Here is a 21,508-nt window from a genome sequence, read left to right as displayed (position 1 = left end):
CCTAGCTGTCTCCTGGAAAGCAGGAGTCCCAGGGCCTGACCTTGGTGCACCTAAGTAGTGCTAGGCCTGTCATTTCACGGCAGAGAGCTTGTGCAACTCGCCAGATCACTGTTACAGAGAAACCATCTCACAAAACAGTGTAACAGCCCTGGCTGTCCTGGAGCTTGCTTTGTAGACCAGGCTAGCCTCGAACTCAGAGATCCACCTGCCTCTGCCTCCTGAGTGCTTGGATTAAAGATGTATGCACCACCGCCCGGCCCCATTCCTGCTGTTAACCATAGTTAAGTTATACACAGGCCAGCACTTGTGTAGGAAGGAGGCAGGAGGATGAGGGTGGCAAAGGGTTTACATTTGCGTGTGCGCCTACATGCATGAAGTTGGAAATCCGTTGTTCCGCTGTGTGGGTCCTAGGGACCAAACTTGAGGTTTACCTTCTAAGCCATCTCTCATGAGCCCTCAAGGTCTCTTTTTGACTATGTAGGGAGTTCAAGGCTGGTCTGGGCAACGTGAGACCCTGTCTCAAAAAAAAAAAAAAAAAAAAAAAAAGCTTCAGAGGTGGATGGTGGGGGGGGGTCACAAGTGATTTTGTATTATCAGCCCTCAGGTTTTCTCATCCACACAAATTGGGCGGTGGAGCCCCAAGGTGTAGATGTACCATGGGGGCTTTATGTTCAGGGCAGTCAGGTTCTGGGATTATCTTCCCAGCCAGACAAGTCTTAGCATTGGCCTCATTCTAGGGTCTTCACACCAGGCTGAGTCCTCCCCAGTGTGCCCTCCCCAATCTGGTGGTTTAGCTGTATCAATCCAAAGCATTTGGTAAGCCCAGGTGTATTGCCCATTACAAACTCAAAAGGAGCAGCGGCTAGGGGCTGCATTCTGCCCAAGTGGGGCAAGCTCCTGCAGCAGCCCTCTCCTCCAAACACAGGCAGCTTCCGTAAGCTGCATTCAGAACCTGTTTTATTTGCTCTGTAGTTATCTAAAGCCCCCCTCTCTCCACACTTCCCTTTCCCTCCAGAGCCATCAAGCTGGTAGATCCAAGGGGCCCCACCCTTCCAGCTTCCCCTTCCCTTCAACCTAAGCACCAGGAATCACATGCCATTACTGCTTTATTACTGCTTAAGTATGGTAAAGACCATTCACTCTGGGTGGGAGGGGGAGGAACTGGCAGCTTTGGGACCCAGGGCTTAGGGGATCATCTTCCACCACTTGAACGCAAATGGCACCCGGCGGATAATAATACAGGCACAGGCATCTCCCATGTTGGTCAGGTAACAGTCAAAGTCTTCAATGAAGGTGCACTTGAGACCCAGGGGCTCCAGTAAGTCGCAGACTCTCTGTTCCAGGCAACAGGTGCCCTTGATTAGGGGCCCAAAAGGCTTGGGGATTCCTAGATTCTTGTCCAATACAACCATCTGCAGCTGTAAGATAGAACTAGGGTCAGGCAGGGCCAGGACCCAGAAATAAAAGCTATCCCTAGCTCTTCTAGGGTGTGGGTGGGTGAGAGGGAGGATGAGTGGGAGGAGCATAGATTTCGATACAGGGAAAAACCACGCATCCCTCCTAGGGTTAGCCAAACTTAAGCCTATGTCCATGAAGGCATCTCTAATCAATCTCCGTGAAATCAATCCACTTTTGCTTAGTTGTCCAGTGCCTGCCAATGTTTCCCTGAAAAACACAGAATTCCCTCTGACTAGCAGCTTACCTATTTGCCTCTGGATTATTTGTTCTGATCCTGTCTGAACCCTATCCCAGGCAGCTTTACGACCCCAGGGGCTCCAGTAATCGAGTTTTCCCACCACACCTAGCTTTGTTCCTTGATATCCTTCTTAACCCATGCATAGCAGCTTTGGTACTAGGCACATGAACCTGCGGGCTACATCACGCTCCCATTTCAGGCTATAACCATCTGATAACAATCCAGCACCATGGCCGCCAATGCACCAGCAGCACTGGCTTGTGTTTGAACCAGCCATGCCCAGTAGCCCTCACCATGTCAGGGAAGAATGGCCTCGCGTAGTGTTTTGTGGTCTGCTGGTTGGAGGGGACGTTTGTCAGCAGCTCCAGGCAGAAGAGCTGCGGGATGGCAATGATGTCCTTCTCCACCAGGCCCAGTTCCTTCTTTAGGAGGGTGCGGTTCAGGCCAATGCATTTCTGCAGCACAGAAAAGGCAGGGAGAGACAGCAGGAATGTAAGCATTATCAGGCAGGAGCTCCCGCTTGATGCTACACAGATCCAGAGAAGTCCTTAGAGCAGCTTCTATCTGGCTCAAATCCCATGAACTAGGAACCCTGTCGGCCATGCGAGCCTTTCCCTAACGCGTAGTATAGCAGTCCTAAGGTAAAGTGAATTGAGAATTCAGAAAAGGCCAGGGTCCCTCACTCGTCTTTGCTGGGTGGCCACTAGTGTCAAAGCCTCCTGCAGGTGAGCAGTTGGGAGCAGAGGAGCAGAGTGGGAATTGTGGGAAACAGAACTCTTCAGGTCCTTCCCTAAGATCTAAGCAGCCACTCCTGCCTACTCAATACACCCTTCCCTTGGGCCCATCCCTGCTGATGCCAACACCCTTGGTATCCAACTTCAGCTTGAAATAACATCAAACCACCTGCCCTAGGCCCATCTGGTACCCACCCTGCCAGGGCAGGTGGTCCCCACTGGTTCTACAGAAGCCACGGCACCAGCGCACCGTGGCATGGTATGTTCTTGGTCTGAGCTGTAAGGACCTAGTGAACAGAGCACCCCACTGCAGCCCCGAGGTCTGTATCTGGGGATGGCAGTTGCCTGTACTCCCCAAGCCCTGTGGTGCCAGCACCATGGGGACAGTCCTGCGCCTCAGGCTTTTACCTCTACATATTCGTTCTGCTTTCGCAAGTTCTCATCGGCCAGGATTTGGGAGATGGTTTTTGCCTCCCTCCCTGTGGAAAGGAAGAGACCAGGGAGGGACAGATCAATGCCCAACATGACCCAGCCAGTGGGGCATCCTCAGACCAGTGACTGCATTGTCACAGCCTCAGGTACCACACCTGGGTCTAGCATCTTATATCTGATGCCGATCAAGATACACAGCACCAGAAAACCCAGGCAGGATTCACTGCCACTAGCCACTCTGGCTCGAGGGGGAAGCAAGCTCAGAGTGTGTTAGTGTGGAGTCATCAGCCGCGCCTCAACTCAGGGCACCTCAACCCTCTGTGCTAACGCGCCCCCCCGTGTATACCAGGAACCTTCTAGCAGTGATCATCAGGCCCAAACTTCATTCCCTCAGGTTCCAGCTCAGAGGCGACACAGCCTTTGCCTTCTGGTATGTATCCCATGACTTCTCACCCCGAGACAAGGTGTCCCTGGACCCTACCACAGAACGTTACTCAGGAGAAGGGTGGTAACAGAGTCTCTAATCCAGGTCGAGAGAATGCCCTGATGCCCCCACCTCGTTATTGGCGAAGTCAGTCCCTTTGCGTCCCCTCACACATTTAGGTCAGAAGATGGCCTGAGGCACACCTTTGTGGGTTCCCTTAAGGGAGAGCTGGAAGTGTCCATGCCACCAAGCCCTGTGGCCCCTCATGGAGGTCATATAGCATCAATTTGGGTGAATGGAGTCACTTTAATGTGGCGCAGAATCTCAGGTCTGCCTGGATAGTAGGGTGATCTCTCCTGGTGTGGTATGTTCCAACAATGGCCATCCCACCACCTCTTAGGATTTCCTGTGCCCTCTTCCACCAAGAATGACAAATAAAGGACCCTAGACCAGTGGTCCTCAACCTTCCTAATGCTGCTATCCTTAAATACAGTTAATGTCCTGGTGACCCCAACCACAAAATTATTTTGCTATTTTTATAACTCATTTTGCTACCATTAGGAATCAATGTAAATATCAGCTATCCTGCATGTCAGGACTCCTGCGAGAGGATCGTTTAACCCACAGGTTGAGGACCGCTCTGGAATGTACTAGGGTGGCCAGGTGGCGGTGGCTCATGCTTTTAATCCCAGCGCTCAGGAGGCAGAGACAGGTGGATGGGAGTTTGAGGCTAGCCTGGTCTACAGAGCTGAAGTTCCAGAACAGTCAGGGTATACAGAGAAACCTTGCCAAAAAAAAAAAAAAAAACAAACAAACAAACAAAAAAACCCAGTTCCTAGGTGAAGAGAAGTCACTTTACCATTAGAGAGGAGCTGCTCTGCTCTGACTCCTTCAAATAGGGTCACATCCCCAAAGCCTTCCTTCTGCTTCTGTTCAAAGAGCTCATAGCAGGCACTGGGGCTGGCCAGCAGGAGACGGAAACCCTGGGAAGGGAGATGAGGGTCACCCACTGTGGGGATCCCTAGGCTCAGCAGATGTACCCTTCTCCGGCCCAACACAAACCTTCCTGTCACCATTTTTATCCTTCACCGGGACAAAGCACATGAACTCGTCCACATGGCCTGTCATCAGCCAGTCTGAGAAGAGCTCCACAGGAGCCTGTACCTGCTGGGCACACACGAAGTCTCGCAGGGTCTTGCTCATGTCCCGGCCCACAGAGCTGGAGGATGGAAACAGTGTTTGAGACGGTGTGGCTCAGGGCAGCTGCCCACCATCCACTGAGAATCAGGCTACCTCCAGGCTGCGGACTGCTTTTGCCAATGGGTAGGGCGGCTTTAAAAAAATTCCTTACTCTGGGCCAATGAACTGGATCAGAAGATAAAAGTACTTCTTTTTTTTTTTTTATTGGAAATCTTTAATTTCTTTTTTTTTTTCATTTTTTTATTAAAGATTTCCATTTCCTCCCCTCCTCCTCCCCCTTCCCTCCCCTCTCTTCCACCCATACCCCCACTCCCTCCCTCTCCAGGCCAAAGAGCCATCAGGGTTCCCTTCACTATGTTAAGTCCAAGGTCCTCCCAACTCCCCCTAAGTCCAGGAAGGTGAGCAACCAAACTGACAAGGCTCACAGTGAGCCCATCCATGCTGAAGAGTCCAAGTTCATCGCCATTGTCCTTGGTTTCTCAGTCCTCCTCCACCGTCAGCCACATTCAAAGTACTTCTTGCCAAGCCTGGGGACCTGGATTGACTCCCTAGGACCCACACAGAGAACTGACTACCTATAGGTTGTCCTGAGTGTAACGTGTGTACATGGTTCTCAAACACAAAATTTAGGGAGGGGTGTGTGTTTGTGGTAGCCCTTACTGTGACCTAGCTCAAGTCCAAATCACATGGTCTTAACTGATTGAACCCCAGACTACATGATCTCCTGGTTTTTAGGGTTAATACCACCAATCCAAACCCATGTTTGTAAAAGACATGTCTAAGCCAGGGGGTGGTGGTGCATGCCTTTAATCCCAGCACTTGGGAGGCAAAGACAGATGGATCTCCGAGTTTGAGGCCAGCCTGGTATACAAAGTGAGTTCCATGACAGAATGGTTATAGAGAAACAGCCCTGTCTCGAAAGAAAGAAAGAAAGAAAGAAAGAAAGAAAGAAAGAAAGAAAGAAAGAAAGAAAGAAAGAAAGAAAAAGAAAGAAAGAAAGAAAAGAAAAAGTCATGTGTTTGGGGTCAGTAGCCTAGTTGGATTTAAACCCAAGAAAATCAAAGACATTTTTGGGTAGTTTTTACTCAGACAGCGCTCCACATGCTCAGGCTGGCCTCAAATCCATAAAGACACGAGTCAAGGAAAAATCTGAACCTAGGACCTCCTGCTTGCTAGGCAAGCACCCCAAACTGCCACGTCTCTAGCCCCGCCCCCAATCTTGATTTTTCTAACCCCAATCTTACCACAAACCAAAGGCTCAAGTACCCTGAAGTCTCAAAAAGAATCCAGAGCAGGCCTGCTGAGGGGGAACTGAGAATTACTGGGACCAGGGTGATGGCCTTTTCCCTTTAAGACAGCTGGTCACCTGCCAGCTGGCCTCCCACCTCACCTGGGGTAAAAGCTGCCACCAATGAGGACCCTGCCTAGCGGGTAGTCTTTGCCTTGAGCCTTGACCGGTGGGGACACCATCAGGTTCCCGATGGAATCCAAGCTGCCCACTCCATGGTCCTCGGTTTGGTGCATCAGGTAGCCAATACCAGGGCTCTAGGAGGGGAGCCGGCAGGGAAAGGAGAGTTATACAGGAAGCCCTGGATGTAGGCCCTGTCTCCTGTCAGGGCCATGCACATCTTTCCCCCAGAGGCTACCTGGAACCCCACCCCCAGCATCCCATCATCCCAGCTCAACACTAGATCTGAGGAGTTCACTAGAATGGAACATAACCCAGCACCTCACCAGTGAGTATTTCATGGGGAAATCTTCCAGCTTGGAAACCCGAGGGGTGTCAAGAACCAAGGACACCGTCTTGTGGGGAGCCTGAGTATAGCAGAAAGCCATCTCATCCTGGACAAGACAAAGAGGGAGATGAACTTTCTTCAGCTGCTTCCTCTTCTGCTACCCTTTTCCCTGGGAGCAGCCAGAGGTAAACCTTCTGGCCAGCTCCTGCTCAGCCCTCAGAATCTTCCCAGAGGCTTCACCCAACACATTCCACCTTCCAGTTTGAGACCGAGAACCTCCAATCCCATCCCAGTGACAGGTCTTGTCAAGTTCTACTTACAAGTCAATTGTTTCTGGTATCTGTAGGCATTCGCCATGATCTGACTTGCCCTATGCCCTTCTAGTAAGACCCCACCACCACCACCAGGGTTTCCTGCTTCTCAGCCAAGGGACTCGTTTTTTCGGTGTGTGCGTGTAGAAGGGGAGGGGTGTCTTTTGAGACAGCATCTCATTTAGCCTTTAAAGTTCTATGTGGCAGAGGACTGGCTTTGAATTCCTGATCCTCCCTGCCTTGTCTCCAAGTGCTGGGATTACGTATGTACCACCTCACACCCCAGTTTACAGGATGCTGGGAACTGAACTTGGACTCTGAGCTACATCCCTAGCCCCCTCTCCCTTTTTTCTGAGACAGGGTTTCTCTGTAACAGCCCTAACTGTCCTGGAATTGGCCTCGATCAGGTTGGCCTCAAACTCAGATCCACCTGCCTCTGCCTCCCAAGTGCTGGGATTGAAGGGGTGTGCCACCACTGCCCAGCCTGCTACTGACCTTTCAATTCAGCTATACCTTAAAGTGTCACCCCTGCCTTACTTTTTTTGTTTGTTTTTCGAGACAGGGTTTCTCTGTAGCTTTGGAGCCTGTCCTGGAACTAGCTCTTGTAGACCAGACTGGCCTAGAACTCAAAGATCCACCTGCCTCTGCCTCCCAAGTGCTGGGATTAAAGGTGTGTGCCACCACCACCGGGCCCGCCTTGCTTTGAGTTTGCTTCTGTACTTTGCTGGAAGGGTCTCTTATTCCATGGTGCAACCCTTCCCTGCCCCTATCACGCCTCACTCCCCCCAAGCACATCTCACATTGCGACCTCCATGTTAATGGCACTGCCACCCAAAGACCTGGTGCCCCACACCCCCATCACAGCCACAGCAGAGCCTGGCTTATAACCCACCTAAAGGTTTCCTCGGCTACCTAAGTGACCCGCTTAAGGCTGTCCTGTCTGTTCCCTTCTTTTTCTCCGCACTTAGAGCTTGGGTCTGGCTGGAGGTATCTGTTCTTAATTCATCTCTAGCCCCTGGTGGCATACCAGCCTCTGGTAAGTGCTCAGATGTGCTTGGTGCAGGATTTCCAGAACCAAAGCTGAGCGAGCTCTGGTCCTGCTGTTAGGCCAGGCACAAGGCCTGACCCACAGCCCAGCTCCAACACTTGCAACTGAGGTCTCAAGTTGATCTTGAAACAAGCTTAGCATCTGGAGGGGGCTGGACTCCAGGCTTATCCTTGACGAGCTGCAGTGGTTTGCTGTCTGACGGTTAAGGTCATCTTGTGACGTGTGCCAAGCCTCCCTGCCCCTCCTCCACAGTTAGGGCACCCCAGGTGGGGTCAGTTACCTGGAGCCACTTGCCCTGGCGGCTGGGGTCCTCATAGACAGATGCCACCTGCACGCTGCTCTTCTCACTCATCCTGGCCACTGTATCCACAAAGCCCTGTAGCTGCATCTCCCTGCCACAAGAGAGAAGCCCACTAGGATTTCCTCAAGGTCCTTGAAACCGTCACACTCCCTATCCCGGGGGGGGGGGGAGGCAAGGGAGAGGGTCACATTCTGCCCACAAAGGTGAATGGAACCACTGTCCCTGTCCCTACTCCAGCATAGCTTGGACTTTTTCTGCCTAGACCATGCTGGCCACTGGTGGTATCCCAACCCTGTTCACACCGGTTCACACCTTTTGATCCCCTCTGCATGCACACGCTCTTTTTCCCTTATGTGGACTCTGCTCAAACCATTGGACGACTGTAGCTCCAACAGGGCTGCCAGAAACTAGGCAGCTCACGATGGATGACCAATAATGTCATTGATTTGTGGGGTGTAGGGATATGGGGACATCTAGATGCCTGGGTTGATTTTTTGAGATGGGGCGCTGTGACTACAGTGTTCTGGAGCTTGCTTTGTAGACTAGACTGGCCTGCCTCTGACATCCGAGTGTTGGGGTTCTAGGTCTGCATCCCACCACACTTGGAAAAACTTGTTTAATATTTATGTATGCAGTGTTCTACCAACATTTATCCCTGAAGGCCAGAAGAGGGGCACCAGATCTCATTACAGATGGTTGTGAGCCACCATGCGGTTGCTGGGAATTGAACTCAGGACCTCTGGAAGAGCAGCCAGTGCTCTTAACCTGAGCCATCTCTCCAGCCCCAAAACTTAGGGTTTTAGTGTTTTCATTCAAGGCATGAAGACTTGTGGATCCACAGTGGACATCCTTTCCTTGGGCATCAAGTGACATTTGAAGGTGATGTCAAGACATCCAATTTAACAACTGGACCCGCAAGAGCTGGCTGTACCAGGAAGTCACAATTGGGAAGTGTACTAGTTGGGATTCTAGTCCAGCATTGGGGGAGGAGAGGATGCTAGTGACACCCCCTCCTGGGTGGCCTCTTACCTGCACAGGTAAATCTCAAGCGGTATCTGGGTGCTGGGAGTGAAGATGTAAGGAGCCACCCGGAACACTACTGAATCTTTGTATAGCGGTATCTCCGGGATTAACTGCAACACATGACAGGTCTCCATGGTGACCTGGCTCCATCTGCCCCCTTCCATCCCTGGGTCCGCAGCTGATCTCCACCCATCCCTGGAGTCCACTGCCTTGCACAGCTTTCTGTAACATCCCCCAGCTGTGCTGAGAGCCATACTCCTGGGTGTCCTGCCTAGCACTGTGGCTCTCTTCCTCTGAGCCCAAGGGATCATTGCTGACCTGGCGGCATACCTGGTCATGAGACATTTCCACTAAAGACACAGAGAAGGAAATCAGGCCTGTAAAGCTGGTGGATGGGAACTCCAGGGCTTCTATGTAGAAGGTCTCTTTCCCTCCATTCTCAAAGGGAGCCAGGACATGGACAGGCTTGTTGGGTCCTACTACCAGCTTATAGGTGTCTTCTAGGAGAGATAAGGGGGTGAGTGGCTATTAGAGCTGTCTGGTTGCTATTGCCAGTCCAGGTGGGCACGCGTAACAGGCTTGTGATCCATTCTGACATCACAGCTGAGGGCTCCGACATTGTCAGTACTGTCATGAGTCACTTCATGCACCATCACCGTACTGTATGTGTTTGCATAGGTATGCACATGCATGTGGAGGCCAGAGGTTGACAGAGGTGTCCTCAATAACTGTTTTTGAGGCAAAGTCTCCTTCAGTGAACCAGGAGCTTACTGTTTCAACAACAGTGGCTGGCCAGAAAGGCCCAAGGATTCCACCACCTACCTCCCGCAGCTGTGGGGTTTCAGGGGCAAGCCACGCCTCACCTAGGCTTATGTGTGTGCTGGCAACTGAACTCAGGCAATTCCTGATTACAAGGGTTTTACCGACCCAAGTTACCACCCCAGCCTCTGCAGCAACGTTTTGTGAAGGCCTCTGACAGACACGCTAGGAGTCAGAACTCCGCTAGAGAACCCATTCTCGGGAATCCAACTTGAACCAAGTAGGTAGTTGCGTCCTTGAACTCACATATCCTACATTTGGGAAGAACTGTAGGAGTCCCTAAAGGCAAGACACTCAGTATACAAAGACGGGCTTGGCAGCCCCACCGGCATATTGGCCAGCCACATGACGGATGGATGGATGACTCTGCAGAGACATTTCTGGAGGGACCTAGAGTTTTGGTGCCCTGCTCCCACCACCAAACCTAGTTCAGTTTTAGAATAGAAGAGACCCTGAAGGTAGAGGGCGACATTATCAGGCTGTCTTTATAGTAGACAGACTCCAACTGTCATTCTCATTGGAAACTGTCCGTCAACTGCGCTACCAAGCTTCTCCCTGGTGTCAATGATTACTCAGAATTCTCACTGCTCCTAGAGCCGTTCATCCAGGCCAGTTATGGGAAGTTAAAACTAGCACCCTTCCACAAACCCACCCCTCCACTTGGTCCCTTTCCCCAGGCTTTCAATCAACCTGGACAGCAAGCAGCACATGCTACTTGCCTCCTGGGGAGTGAGCAGGGGATTGGGTGCCATCCCCATATGGATGCACCATGATGGCTGCCACTCTGGCTTCTGAGCTACTAGATCCTAAAGATTTGCTATAGAGGGGTCTTGGGTTAAGAAGTTGGTTCCGGACTAGAGATGCCTCAGTGATTAAGAGCATTAGCCAGCTCCTTCCAGAGGACACAGCTTCCCAGCACCCATGTGGCAGGCTCACAACCATCTAACTCCACTTCCAAAGAACCTCACAGTCTTGTGGGCCTCTGCAGTCACCAGGCACACAGTGCATTCCTTGTCTACCATGGGATGGCTAACCCACGGTAGACAACGGGACGGGATGGCTAACCCACGGTAGAATGTGTAAATTATCTGGTAAAGATAGCAGTCAGACAGCCCTGTAACATAGATCTGGCCTGTGACTTGCAACTCTAGATTCTGGGCACCCTCTTAAAGGCGGTATAGGGCCACCAGTTGACTAGCATGCCAAGGTGGAGTAGGGCTGGGACTTACTCTGGCGCAGGTAGACTCTTGCCTTGCTTGCCTCTTCCTTGGAGGTGTGGAGGACCAGCCAATAGTCCTTAAGGACAGAGGCGGGACCCTCCACAGACAGGGTCATCTGAGACAGGTTCTGTATTTCTGGGCAAAAGGGTGAACAGGCTCAGAACAGGCTCCGGGGATGAGAAAGTAAGCAGCAGGGATAGGGGTAGAAATTGCATCGAGTCTTGTTTAGTAGTCCAGCATGGCTGAACTCTGATTCCCCTGCCTTAGTCTCCCAGGTGCTGGGATGACAGGTGAGCTCTCATGTCAAACTTTAAGACTTATCTGAGATCCTTTGGCCCCTGGGATGCTCTCTGGTCCCAGGCCTTGAAGGCTCCTACTCACTGGAGAGAGGTTCCCACATCCCTTCTATGGGATCAAGGATTCTCACCACCTTGCGAAGTCAGCTTCTCATTTCTACCCCCCAGATGGCAAAATGAGGCTCGTTCACAGCCAGGAAATAATGAGTTTGGTGTTTGGTGTTTGATATTAAGCCTCTTCAGGGCTGGAGAGATGGCTCAGGGCTTAAGAGCTCAGGCTGCTCTTCCAGAGGTCCAGAGTTCAATTCTCAGCAACCACATGGTAGCTCACAACCATCTGTAACGAGATCTGGTGCCCTCTTCTGGTGTTTAGGCATAGATGTAGGCAGAACATTGTATACCTAATACTCTATTTTAAAAAAAAAAAAGTTCTCTTCATGGGACAAAGGATGTAGCTCAGCTGATAAGAGTGTTTGCTGTGCACAAAGCCCTGGGAGTCCGATCCCTAGCACTACATATAAACGGTGTGGTGAAGCACACATTCCCTCGGGAGGTAGACACACAAAAACTAAAGTTTACGGCTACGCAAAAGCTTTGTCTCAAAACACATACAAAAGAGCTGGAGAGATGGCTCAGCAGTTAAAAGCCCTGGCTGTTCTTCCAGAGGATCAGAGTTCAATTCCCAGGAACTACATAGTGGCTCACAACCATCTGTAACGGTATCTGGTGCCCTCTTCTGACCTGCAGACATACATGCAGGTAGAACAGTGTATATATAATAAATAAATCTTAGCCGGGCGGTGGTGGCGCACGCCTTTAATCCCAGCACTCGGGAGGCAGAGGCAGGCGGATCTCTGTGAGTTCGAGACCAGCCTGGTCTACAAGAGCTAGCTCCAGGACAGGCTCCAAAGCCGCAGAGAAACCCTGTCTCGAAAAAACAAAACAAAACAAAAAAATAAATCTTAAAAAAAAAAAAAACACCTACAGAAGAGCTGAAGAGATGGCTCAGAGGTTAAGAGCATGTGCTGCTCTTCCAGAGGACCTGGGTTTAGCTCCTAACATCCATTTCAGGTGGCTTACAACCAATTGTAAATTCCAGTTCCAGGAGATCTGCTGTCCTGACTTCAAGGTCTCCAGCTCATATGTGGTGCATATAAACTCATGTAGACACATACATGTATGAATACTTTGGTTTTTCAAGACAGGGTTTCTCTGTCTGTAGCTTTGGAGCCTGTCCTGGAACTAGCTCTTGTAGACCAGGCTGGCCTCCAACTCAGAGATCCGCTTTTCTCTGCCTCCCGAGTGCTGGGATTACAGGAGTGTGCCATGATGACCAGTTTGATTTTTTTTTTTTTTAAAGAAAGATTTTTAAATTCTATATGTATTGGTATTTTGTCTCCCTGGCATGTCTGTGTGAGGGTGTCGGATCCCCTAAAAAAATGGAACTACAGACAGTTGTGGACTGTCATGTGGGTGCTGGGAATTGAACCCAGGTCCTCTGAAGAGTAGCCAGTGCTCTTAAACGCTGAGCCATCTCTCCAGCTTATGAATAATTTTAAAAGCTATACACACATCTTTGTATGAAACCATATGGCCTCGTTACACAGCTTCAAGGCATAAAATCCTTTGGTATGTCAGTAATGTCTCCCAAGGGCCTTTGTACATGTTAAGCAAATGCTCTCCTACGAGGCACTACACCAGCCTATGGGAAAAAAAAAAAAAACTTAGCCAGCCCTGAGGAATCAGCTGTGACCTGTATGTGTACTGAGGAATGGCCAAAGCTCCATAGAGATTGGGGACATGGAAGATGTACCTTTGGAGACCTCCTGATCACTGGACTGGTCATCAGGCTCGCCTGTGTCCCCAGGATTACAATTCACCAGCAGGATGGCTCCCCAGCCATTCGGGCCCCACACCCATCTTTTCTGCAATAGACAGGAACATTGAGGCAGGAAAGAGACAAGCAAACCCCCTGCTTCTCATGTGCAGAGCTTAGTCCTGACGGTCCCTGGAGACCCAGGAGGCAGCTTGAGAACGATGACCTGTGACAGTAGAAGGCTTCTGGGTGAGTAAAAGCTAAATACAGGTTACAAGTGGCCACCCGGTTTCAGGAATGCTGGGACAGAGGCCTGCTGCAAGAGATGTGTACCCTAGCGGTCCAGCGGGGAGAGCGCTAACTGCTATGGCTGGCTATATAACCAGGCCAATGCCCGCTGCATACCTGGCTATTTTGGTTTTGTCTTGAGACAAGGTCTTGAAGGGCATCCCAAACCCATCATTCTGCCTTTGCCATCCTAATACTGGGATGACAGGAAGGTGCCACCACATCTGGCTGTTTCGTTTCTAGACGGGAATTCCAGGCTAGCTTGGAATTCCCTATGTTATCTGGGAATGGCCTTCAGTACCTGATCTCTCTGCTTCTACTCTGTGGATGCTGGAAAAACATCCTACCGCACCTGGCTGTCTTTCAGTAAGTCAGAAGTCGATCTTATTAACCTTGACTTGTATAGCAGTGAAAACTAAAGACACCCTGGAGGTCAGATAAAAATGGGCCTGGAGGTCAGGAATGGCTTCCCTTGGGTTCTGCCTTGCTCCCTTGACCAGGTAAGCCTCACCTTAGCCTGCTTGTCACTTGGCATGTCCAGCTGTCCATCTCGGTAGATGTCTGCCTCCAGGGAGATCTCTGAAAGGAAGGAGAAGGTCTCACACCTGGACTGCTGATGCGGCCCAGAAGCTCTGGTGGTCCTCACAGGGCAAGCCCAGCCTCTGACGCTGTTTGAAAGCCTTATGTGGTGTCTTTATGTTGAGAGGTTCAGCATTTTCAAGATTCATGCTGGAGACCCGTGCGATAAGTCAGAGGAAGTCAGACAAAAAAAAAAAAATCTCAATTTTTCTAGAGTGTGATTTTATATTAGGATGTATCCATAGCTAGACTGGGCCACAGGTTAGACACTCCTGGTGTGGCAGTATTCTCAAAGGCAGGCTGGTTCCCAGACTAAGTCAGGGAGGTAGCTATCTCTTCCCCCTATCCTTACTCGAGCTCAGACATGGATTGCGAGGTAACCTCATCCTCCCAGCTTTCCTCCTAATCAATTCCAACAGGGAACCTACCTCCCTACCATTCTAGAACAATCTTTGAACTTGAAGCTACACAATGATCAGTACAGAATCCCTTGGGGACCTAAGGGTCGAGGCTTCTGCCCAAAGACTTCCTGGGGACTACCTTCCTGTGGCATCCCACTGCCCACCCCCTTCCTACACAGATCAACTTCCTTCAACTTTACCTTAGTCTCACTCCTAGATCTTGTGTGAAGCGCCACCTCCTGCCTGGAGGGTCAGGGCCATAAGTCTGGCCCTAGCTTGCCGCTGTACCCTCAGAACCCATCTGTGGGCATGGTGCCCCACTACCCAGTGAGCTTGATTGCTTAGGGGATAGCCGTGTGTAAAACCTGCCATTTGAGTCCACAGTGTTTTAAGTATGCATAGAGTTTGGCTGTAGATGAACATAGTATATATGTATATGTGTGTGTGTGTATGCTTTCATTGACAGTAACATGGGCCAGGGGATGCAGGACTAGAGAATGGAGCCAGGTGATTGTCTTAGGTAGTCAAAGGGAGTCTTATAAACTGACATCTTAAAGCCCTGAGAGAGGCAAGCAAGATCCTAATATCTGGAGTAAAAGGTACTAAAAGAAATGGGGAAGCTGTACAAGTGGCAGGTTCAAGGGTCAAAGAAACCACTGATGCCAAAAAAATAGAAGGGGCAAGGAAAACAGACTCAAGTGTCAGAGGGAGCTGGGTTACTCATGGAGGACTTGTGGGCCGCCATGACTTTGGATTTGATTTCGGTCCTAGAGAAGCTGAAGAAAGCTTGGGAACCCAGGTGCTGTCGTCTGGCATCTTCCTAAAGATACACTACTCTGCTTGTGGGATCAAAACTGGACCCACAGAAATGGCAAGAGGCTGGGAGCCCCCACTGAAAACCTGGGCAAAAATTGAAACTAGCAGCCTGGACAGAATTATGGACTCCATGCGGTCCAGCTAAGTTTACAGTGTCTAAATGTTAGACTGAGTGGAATTCAAGAGGATGAAAGGTGCCACCAAGCCTGAACACCCAGGATGGAGCTGTGTCTGCTGCAATGGGGAAGCTACTAGCCTCAGACAGATGCAGTTAAGAGCACTTGCTGCTCGTGCAGAAGACCCGACTTCAATTCCCAGTGCCCACCTGAAGCTCACAACTACCCGCCAACTCCAGAGTTTGAGATGCTCAGTGCCCTGCTGGCCTCCAAGGACAGAATATACCACTGGATGCACATGGACAAAACCTACACGGAATTTGATAGGCTTGGGGCAGGGTAGAGGAAAAAAATCAGTTTTTGCTTAGGATCCATTAAGTTAGACACATTAAGAAGCTATGTTGGGAAGTCAATACCCATGGATCTATGGGGCTGCCTGAGTAGAGAGTGTTGGGAGTCTACAGAGGCATGAGTGACACAAGCCTGGTACAATTTGGTGGCCAGCTAGGGGTGAAGGGCTCTGCAAAGGGCCTTGGGAAGATCAGGGAGCGAGCTTGATATGTTTCAGGTGACGTGTATCGGGAACGATAACAGATGTGTCTAATACCATCAGGTCAAGGCAGAGAAGACGCAGTGATCACAGGCTCTTACAGAGCAGCTGCGAGATGGAGCTGGCGAGATGGCTCAGCTGTGAAGAGAAGCTACTGCTTCTGAGGAGCCAAGTTCAGTACCCAGCTTCCATCAGGCATCTCAGCCACCTGTAACCCAGTTACACCAGTCCAGGGGCATCTGATGCCCTCCTCCTGAGCACCCATGTGGAGTGCAAGGCCTTCTTAGATCAATCAGTTGCTAAGGGTGGAGATGCACAGGGAGAGGACTTTGGACCAGACCCGTCAGTGGTGAGTGAGGAAGGAGGCAGAGAACGCATGTCGATTCTGGATGCCTTTCTCCTCAGGAAATTGAGAAAGTAAGGAAGAGGCACCAAACCGAGGGAACATGTCTGTGGATGCCTTGGATCCAACGGGAAGCATTTATACACAAGCAGTCTCTGCCTAGCTTGACACCACCTGCCCTGCTCTCCAGAGGAGGGCTGGATCGGCTTCAGCTTCTAGAGGGAGCAAGACTCACCAATGCCAGTGAGGTACAGCACAGCTGTGGCTGTGGGGGACTCCTTGTCGGGACAGTAGTAGGAGACCAGCACCTGTGGAGACAACGTGGAGAATCTTTAAGGGCTGAGAGCAGGAGCCCAGTGCCAGAGCCGTAGACAGCGTCTAAGTGTTTGACGTTGGCTTTGCGCTCTAGCACATTAAGTTTCTGGTGACCCGCTGCTGAGCTGACCCAAGGACCTCGACCACTGAGGACCTTAAAGAGTGTCTCACTGATGGGGTTGGAGAGTTGGCTCAGAGGTTAAGAGCACTGACTGCTCTTCCAGAGGACCTGGACACAGACAGCTGCAGCTGACCTGTTACCAATGGGCTTCAGCTAGGCTTGCCAGTTTCCACAGTGGGATCACCTGGGTAGGTATGGTTACCCTTCTCCCCTCCCCGACTCACCTTGTCCTCGTCCACAGCGGGGCTGGGTGACACCATCCTCACCAGTGCCTCCGTGGGCTGGGCCATTGGTCGCCAGACCACGGCCTCCCCCTTCCCAGTAATGACTGAGCTGGAGATGTTGATCAGAATCCTGGGGGAGCCACGGATGGTGAAGGACTCGCAGTTCTCGGGTGCACACCTGCTTTGCCAGAGACAACACGCATTAGAGGCGCAGGGATGCACTGACCTAGGGGGCAGCAAGGTTCAAGGACAGCCCTCCAATCTTTGTCTTACGGGGTTGATGATGTGGCCAGCTGGTCAGTAAAATGTGGGGGCTCCTAATGTCTTCAGATTTTCTCTTACCATCTCTACCCTGGAACCTCCATCCATTCTCTGAGATTTCCAGCCCCAACTTCACTCTCCCACCAATGCCCCACAAGTGGTCGAGTCTTCGTTTTATATTCAGGCCCCAGCTCCCATGCACGGAGTGAGAAAATGCGAAAACCACAAAGAAAACATCCCCTGGCCTACTCATGGCTACGCCTAAAGTTAAGGGGGCTCTTAGAAGCAAGGGGCAGAAGAAAGCATTAGCTCAGCATCCTAGTGGGACTGCAAGGCCCCCCGAGACCAAACCAGATTCCTGAAGACCAAACCAGATTCCTGGAGACCAGCCAGTTCAGCTGAGAGAAGTAAATTTAACCTTAGATTCCTGGGCACAAGGACTCTACCCAGACTACCCGCACAGGTACCCCTTCAAATGCCCCCAAGCCTCACCCACTGATGTCCAAGGTGAGTTCCATGCCCAGCACACAAATGACATGGGTGGGACTGTCCAGGGACAGGCTCACGGTACTCTGGAACGACATGGCAAGGCTTCTGAGGCAGCCACTCTTGGGTGTGGCCCTTACCTAACAAATAACCGAGTAACCGAACCGCACAGGGCTCTCGTGCCCCCTCGCCCTCCTCTTTAGTAGGGGAAGGAACGCCCCAGTCCGGCCCCCTCGTTAAGGGTTCAGGGCCTCAATCCCACCCAGGTGAGCCTGCTTTTCTCCCTGGTAGCTGTGCGAGGTGCACGGGAAGGGGGAGGGGGATGAGGGGACTCTTTCAGTCAGTAGCAAGGTTTAGCAGCTGCTGTCTGTGGACCCTGCAGCCCTAGGGAATCAGAGGCTAATCACTTGGGGCTCTGGCCTTTTACTGGGAGCAAGAGACATTCTGGGAAGTTGGAACCCGCATGGACAGAGACCGTGCAGAGTCTGCTAGAGTTGCCAGGGTGAAGGTCTCCAGAGGGCATAAGGGGCTGTGATTGGGGTGCTACATCTCAAGGCTGGGGTCTTGGTTCTAGGATAGTGGTTCACAACTTGTAGGTTTAACCCCTACTGGGCTCACATATCAGATACCCTGCGTATCAGATATTTACTCTGCAATTCCTAACACTAGCACAATTACAGTTATGAAGTAGCAACGAAATAATTGTATGGTGGGGGGGTCACTGCAACATGAGGAGCTGTTTTCAAGGGCTGTAGCATTGGGAAGGCTGAGAACCATGGCTCTAGGGTGTGTGCTACTTGGCAATTGATGGAGGAGGGGGCTTGACAAAGTGTTAAGGTAGCAGTTGGGGAAGCAGGTTAGCTCTGCAAGTCCCTGGTCCTGGCAGACAGCCTACTCCTTTTCCTAGTGATAAAGGTGACACAGTGGCCCACAGCTGTGTCTCCTGCCAGCACAGGGATGGGGTGGGAGTGGGGTAGAGGGGTGGGGGCGGGGGCTGGGTAGCACCAGCTGGTGCATGGAATAAATCTGTGGCGCCCTGCTTACAGCTGTTGTCCATCTAGGCCCACAAAGCAGAAAGGAAATTTTATAATTATCGTGAATTTTAAAATTGCTAAAACAGGGGTCAGCATTCTCACGTCCTGCAATAACTTGCCGGGATGACAGGTCCATCAGGGAGTTTCGTGGTCTTTTTCAGAGATGCTTACCTAGGTCAAACCACTAAGCCACGTGTGGCGGTTCCTGCCTGTCAATCAGTTCAGCATTCAGACTGAGGCAGGATTTCTGTGAGTTTGAGACCAGTCTGGGTTACAGAATGAGACTGTTTCAAAAACCACAAGCTATCATATAGCATTCCATAGTAAACATTTATTGTTAGGGGAAAAAAGACCCAGTCGAGGTAGGCCAGCCTGTCGTTACAGAGTGAGCGATTGGGCGATTCAATAAGATTCAATAAGAGTGTGTCAAAGTTTTTAGAAGGTGGGTGGATGGGAGTGTAGCTCCTGATAGAGAACGTATCTTCCTCCAGGTCCTAGGCTTAGTTCCCCTTGTTCCCTCACTGAAAGCTGAGCGTGGTGGCTCATGTCTGTAACCCTGGAACTTGGTAGACTGGCAGGGTTCAAGCATAGGATGCCAGCCAGGGCTAATTAAGGGGACTCCATATAAAAACTTCTCCAGCTTATTTCCCAGAAGACCTTGGTGCAGGGCAGAGCTTAGAGGAAGCCACCTCCATTCCTCTGTTTCTCCTTTCTACCCACCTATCTGAGGAGTGATGGTATCAGCTGCCAGCCGGCTTCCGAGGTGCACACCTGTGATCTGTACACTTGGGAGGAGGGGGCAGGGAGGGGGCTGTGAGTTTGAGGGCAGCCTTAGCTACAAAGGGAGTGTCAGGCAGGTTAGGACTACTAGCAAGACATTGCCTTCCCTCACCACTACCCCACCCCAAAAGGAAAGCAAACAAAGCAAGTGACAGCAAAGGCAGAAACTGGAAGCTCAGTAGGAGCTGGAAGTGGGGAACCTCTGGAAAGCGAGGGGCCCAACCTCACAGCCACTCTGTTTCCAGCCCTGTGGAACTGCTGTTGTCTCAAGTCCTCAAGAACTACGAGGGACTCGGTTCCTTCCTTGCAGTCTCTGAGGAAGGGAGTGAGATGAAGGGATTTTTTTTTTTTTTTTTTTTTGGCTTGATGAAGTTAAAGAAATGCCAGGATTGGTCGGCTGGCTAAGTGGGTAAAGACACTTGGCATCGAACCCGATGTGTGGAGTTTGGTGTACAGACACACATGATAGACAGAGGAAACTCAGCGTTTTGAGTGTCCACACATGTGCACTGCTGTATGAGGCTATATACACAAACACACACACGGTGGGGCATGTATGTGCCCCACTTTTAATCCCAGCACTTGAGGCAGATTTCTGGGTTCGAGGCCAGCCTGGTCTATAACACAGAGTTCTGGGTAAGCCAGGGCTACATAGAGAGACCCTGTATCAAGGAGAAAGGAAGGGAGAAAAGAAAAAGAAAGATCAACAACACCAAGAGTTTCTCTAAGGAAGAAGTCCGTCCATGGGTGTACACCAAACTGAGATCATTAGCATCATAAGAGTGAGGTGGTAGAGACCAGTATTTATTGGGAGAATAAAGAGATAAAAGGACATTATTTGATTGCTTTGTAAAAGCCCTGGGTCACAGTTATAGGCTGACAGCTTATCATTGGCTGGGGTTAAATTTTGTAAGCAAAATTTTCAGAAAATAACCCAAATTTCACTTATTATTTGTAATGGGGCAAGGTAGAGGTTGCTGTTGAGACCCATCTGATCTGCTTTTATCTGCTCAAGGATTCTGCAGGCCTGGTGCTTTGTTTAATGTGTTAAAGGCATTGTCCCCACTCCACGGTGCTCTCTAGAGGTGATGGACTCTTAAAAAAATGTTTTTACAGCTGGGCGGTGGTGGCGCACGCCTTTAATCCCAGCACTCGGGAGGCAGAGGCAGGTGGATCTCTGAGTTCGAGGCCAGCCTAGTCTACAAGAGCTAGTTCCAGGACAGGCTCTAGAAACTACAGGGAAACCCTGTCTCAAAAACCAAAAAAAAAAAAAGCCAAAAAAAATGTTTTTACAACGGTTTTATTTTATGTGTAGGTGCCTGAGTGTAGGTAAATGCACCACATGTGTGCATGAGCCCACGGAGGTCAGAGGGCACATCAGATGCCCTGGCACTGGAGTTACAAGCAGTTGTGAGCCATTATATATGTGCTGAGAACTGAACCCAGGTCCTCTGCAAGAGCAGTAAGTGCCTTTAACCACTAAGCGGTTCTCCACCTGAGGGCTGCGACCCCTTTCACAGGGGTGACATATCAGATGGCCTGCATGTCACATATTTACATCCCGATTCATAACAGTAGCAAAATTACAGTTATGAAGTTTAATGCACATCATTTTAGGGTTGGGGGTCACTACCACATGAGAGTAGCAGCGTTAGGAAGGTTGAACAAGCCTTCCTCTTTTAAAATGATCGCAGCTATCCTCCTGTGAGACAGAGTCTTATGTGGCTCAGGCTGGTCTCTGACTCGCTATGCATCTGAGCCTGGCCTCGAATTCCTGTCCCTCTTGCTTCTGCTTTTCCAGTGCTGGCCTCGCACACAGTGAGAAGCTGGCCAACACACCTGGTTTCCATTTGAATTTAGCCAGGTCACCCTGTAGTTTGCTCTTTGGGTTTTACCCTGGCTCTCTTGGAGGCAGCTCCTTCTCCCTGACGACGGCCGGCTGAAGCAGTCCTTCCACTTTCAGGGCTGCTTTCTCCATTAGCCTCCCACTACCCTTTTGCAACCTCAGATCGCTCCTCTGTGGGGTCTGTCTACTGCGTAGCTTCCCACTGACCCTGGCCTTTCTGGGCTACAAAATGTTGCTTTGACTCAGACAATTCCAGGCCCTGGAGCAGCTGCTCCATTTCATGGCCAGACTC

At 50.7% G+C, this 21,508-nt stretch overlaps 1 protein-coding gene across 1 annotated transcript; it reads right to left on the bottom strand.

The window, feature by feature from the left end:
• Window positions 1-1,184: 1,184 nt before the first annotated feature.
• Window positions 1,185-17,654, bottom strand: Padi6 (peptidyl arginine deiminase 6). Its single transcript, XM_038335553.1, has 16 exons — window positions 17,563-17,654; window positions 16,810-16,987; window positions 16,385-16,457; window positions 13,856-13,923; window positions 13,054-13,165; window positions 10,954-11,079; window positions 9,236-9,405; window positions 8,912-9,015; window positions 7,862-7,973; window positions 6,221-6,328; window positions 5,877-6,031; window positions 4,349-4,505; window positions 4,146-4,269; window positions 2,839-2,909; window positions 1,990-2,151; window positions 1,185-1,418 (listed from the first exon to the last, which is right to left on the bottom strand). The coding sequence occupies exons 1-16, from the start codon at window positions 17,652-17,654 to the stop codon at window positions 1,185-1,187; spliced, it is 2,046 nt and encodes a 681-aa protein (XP_038191481.1).
• Window positions 17,655-21,508: the final 3,854 nt, after the last annotated feature.

Source organism: Arvicola amphibius, chromosome 6 (genome assembly GCF_903992535.2).
Source record: "Arvicola amphibius chromosome 6, mArvAmp1.2, whole genome shotgun sequence".
Taxonomy (NCBI): domain Eukaryota; kingdom Metazoa; phylum Chordata; class Mammalia; order Rodentia; family Cricetidae; genus Arvicola; species Arvicola amphibius.
The sequence above is the reverse complement of the archived record's forward strand: the minus strand, read 5'-3'. Positions and strand labels throughout refer to the sequence as shown.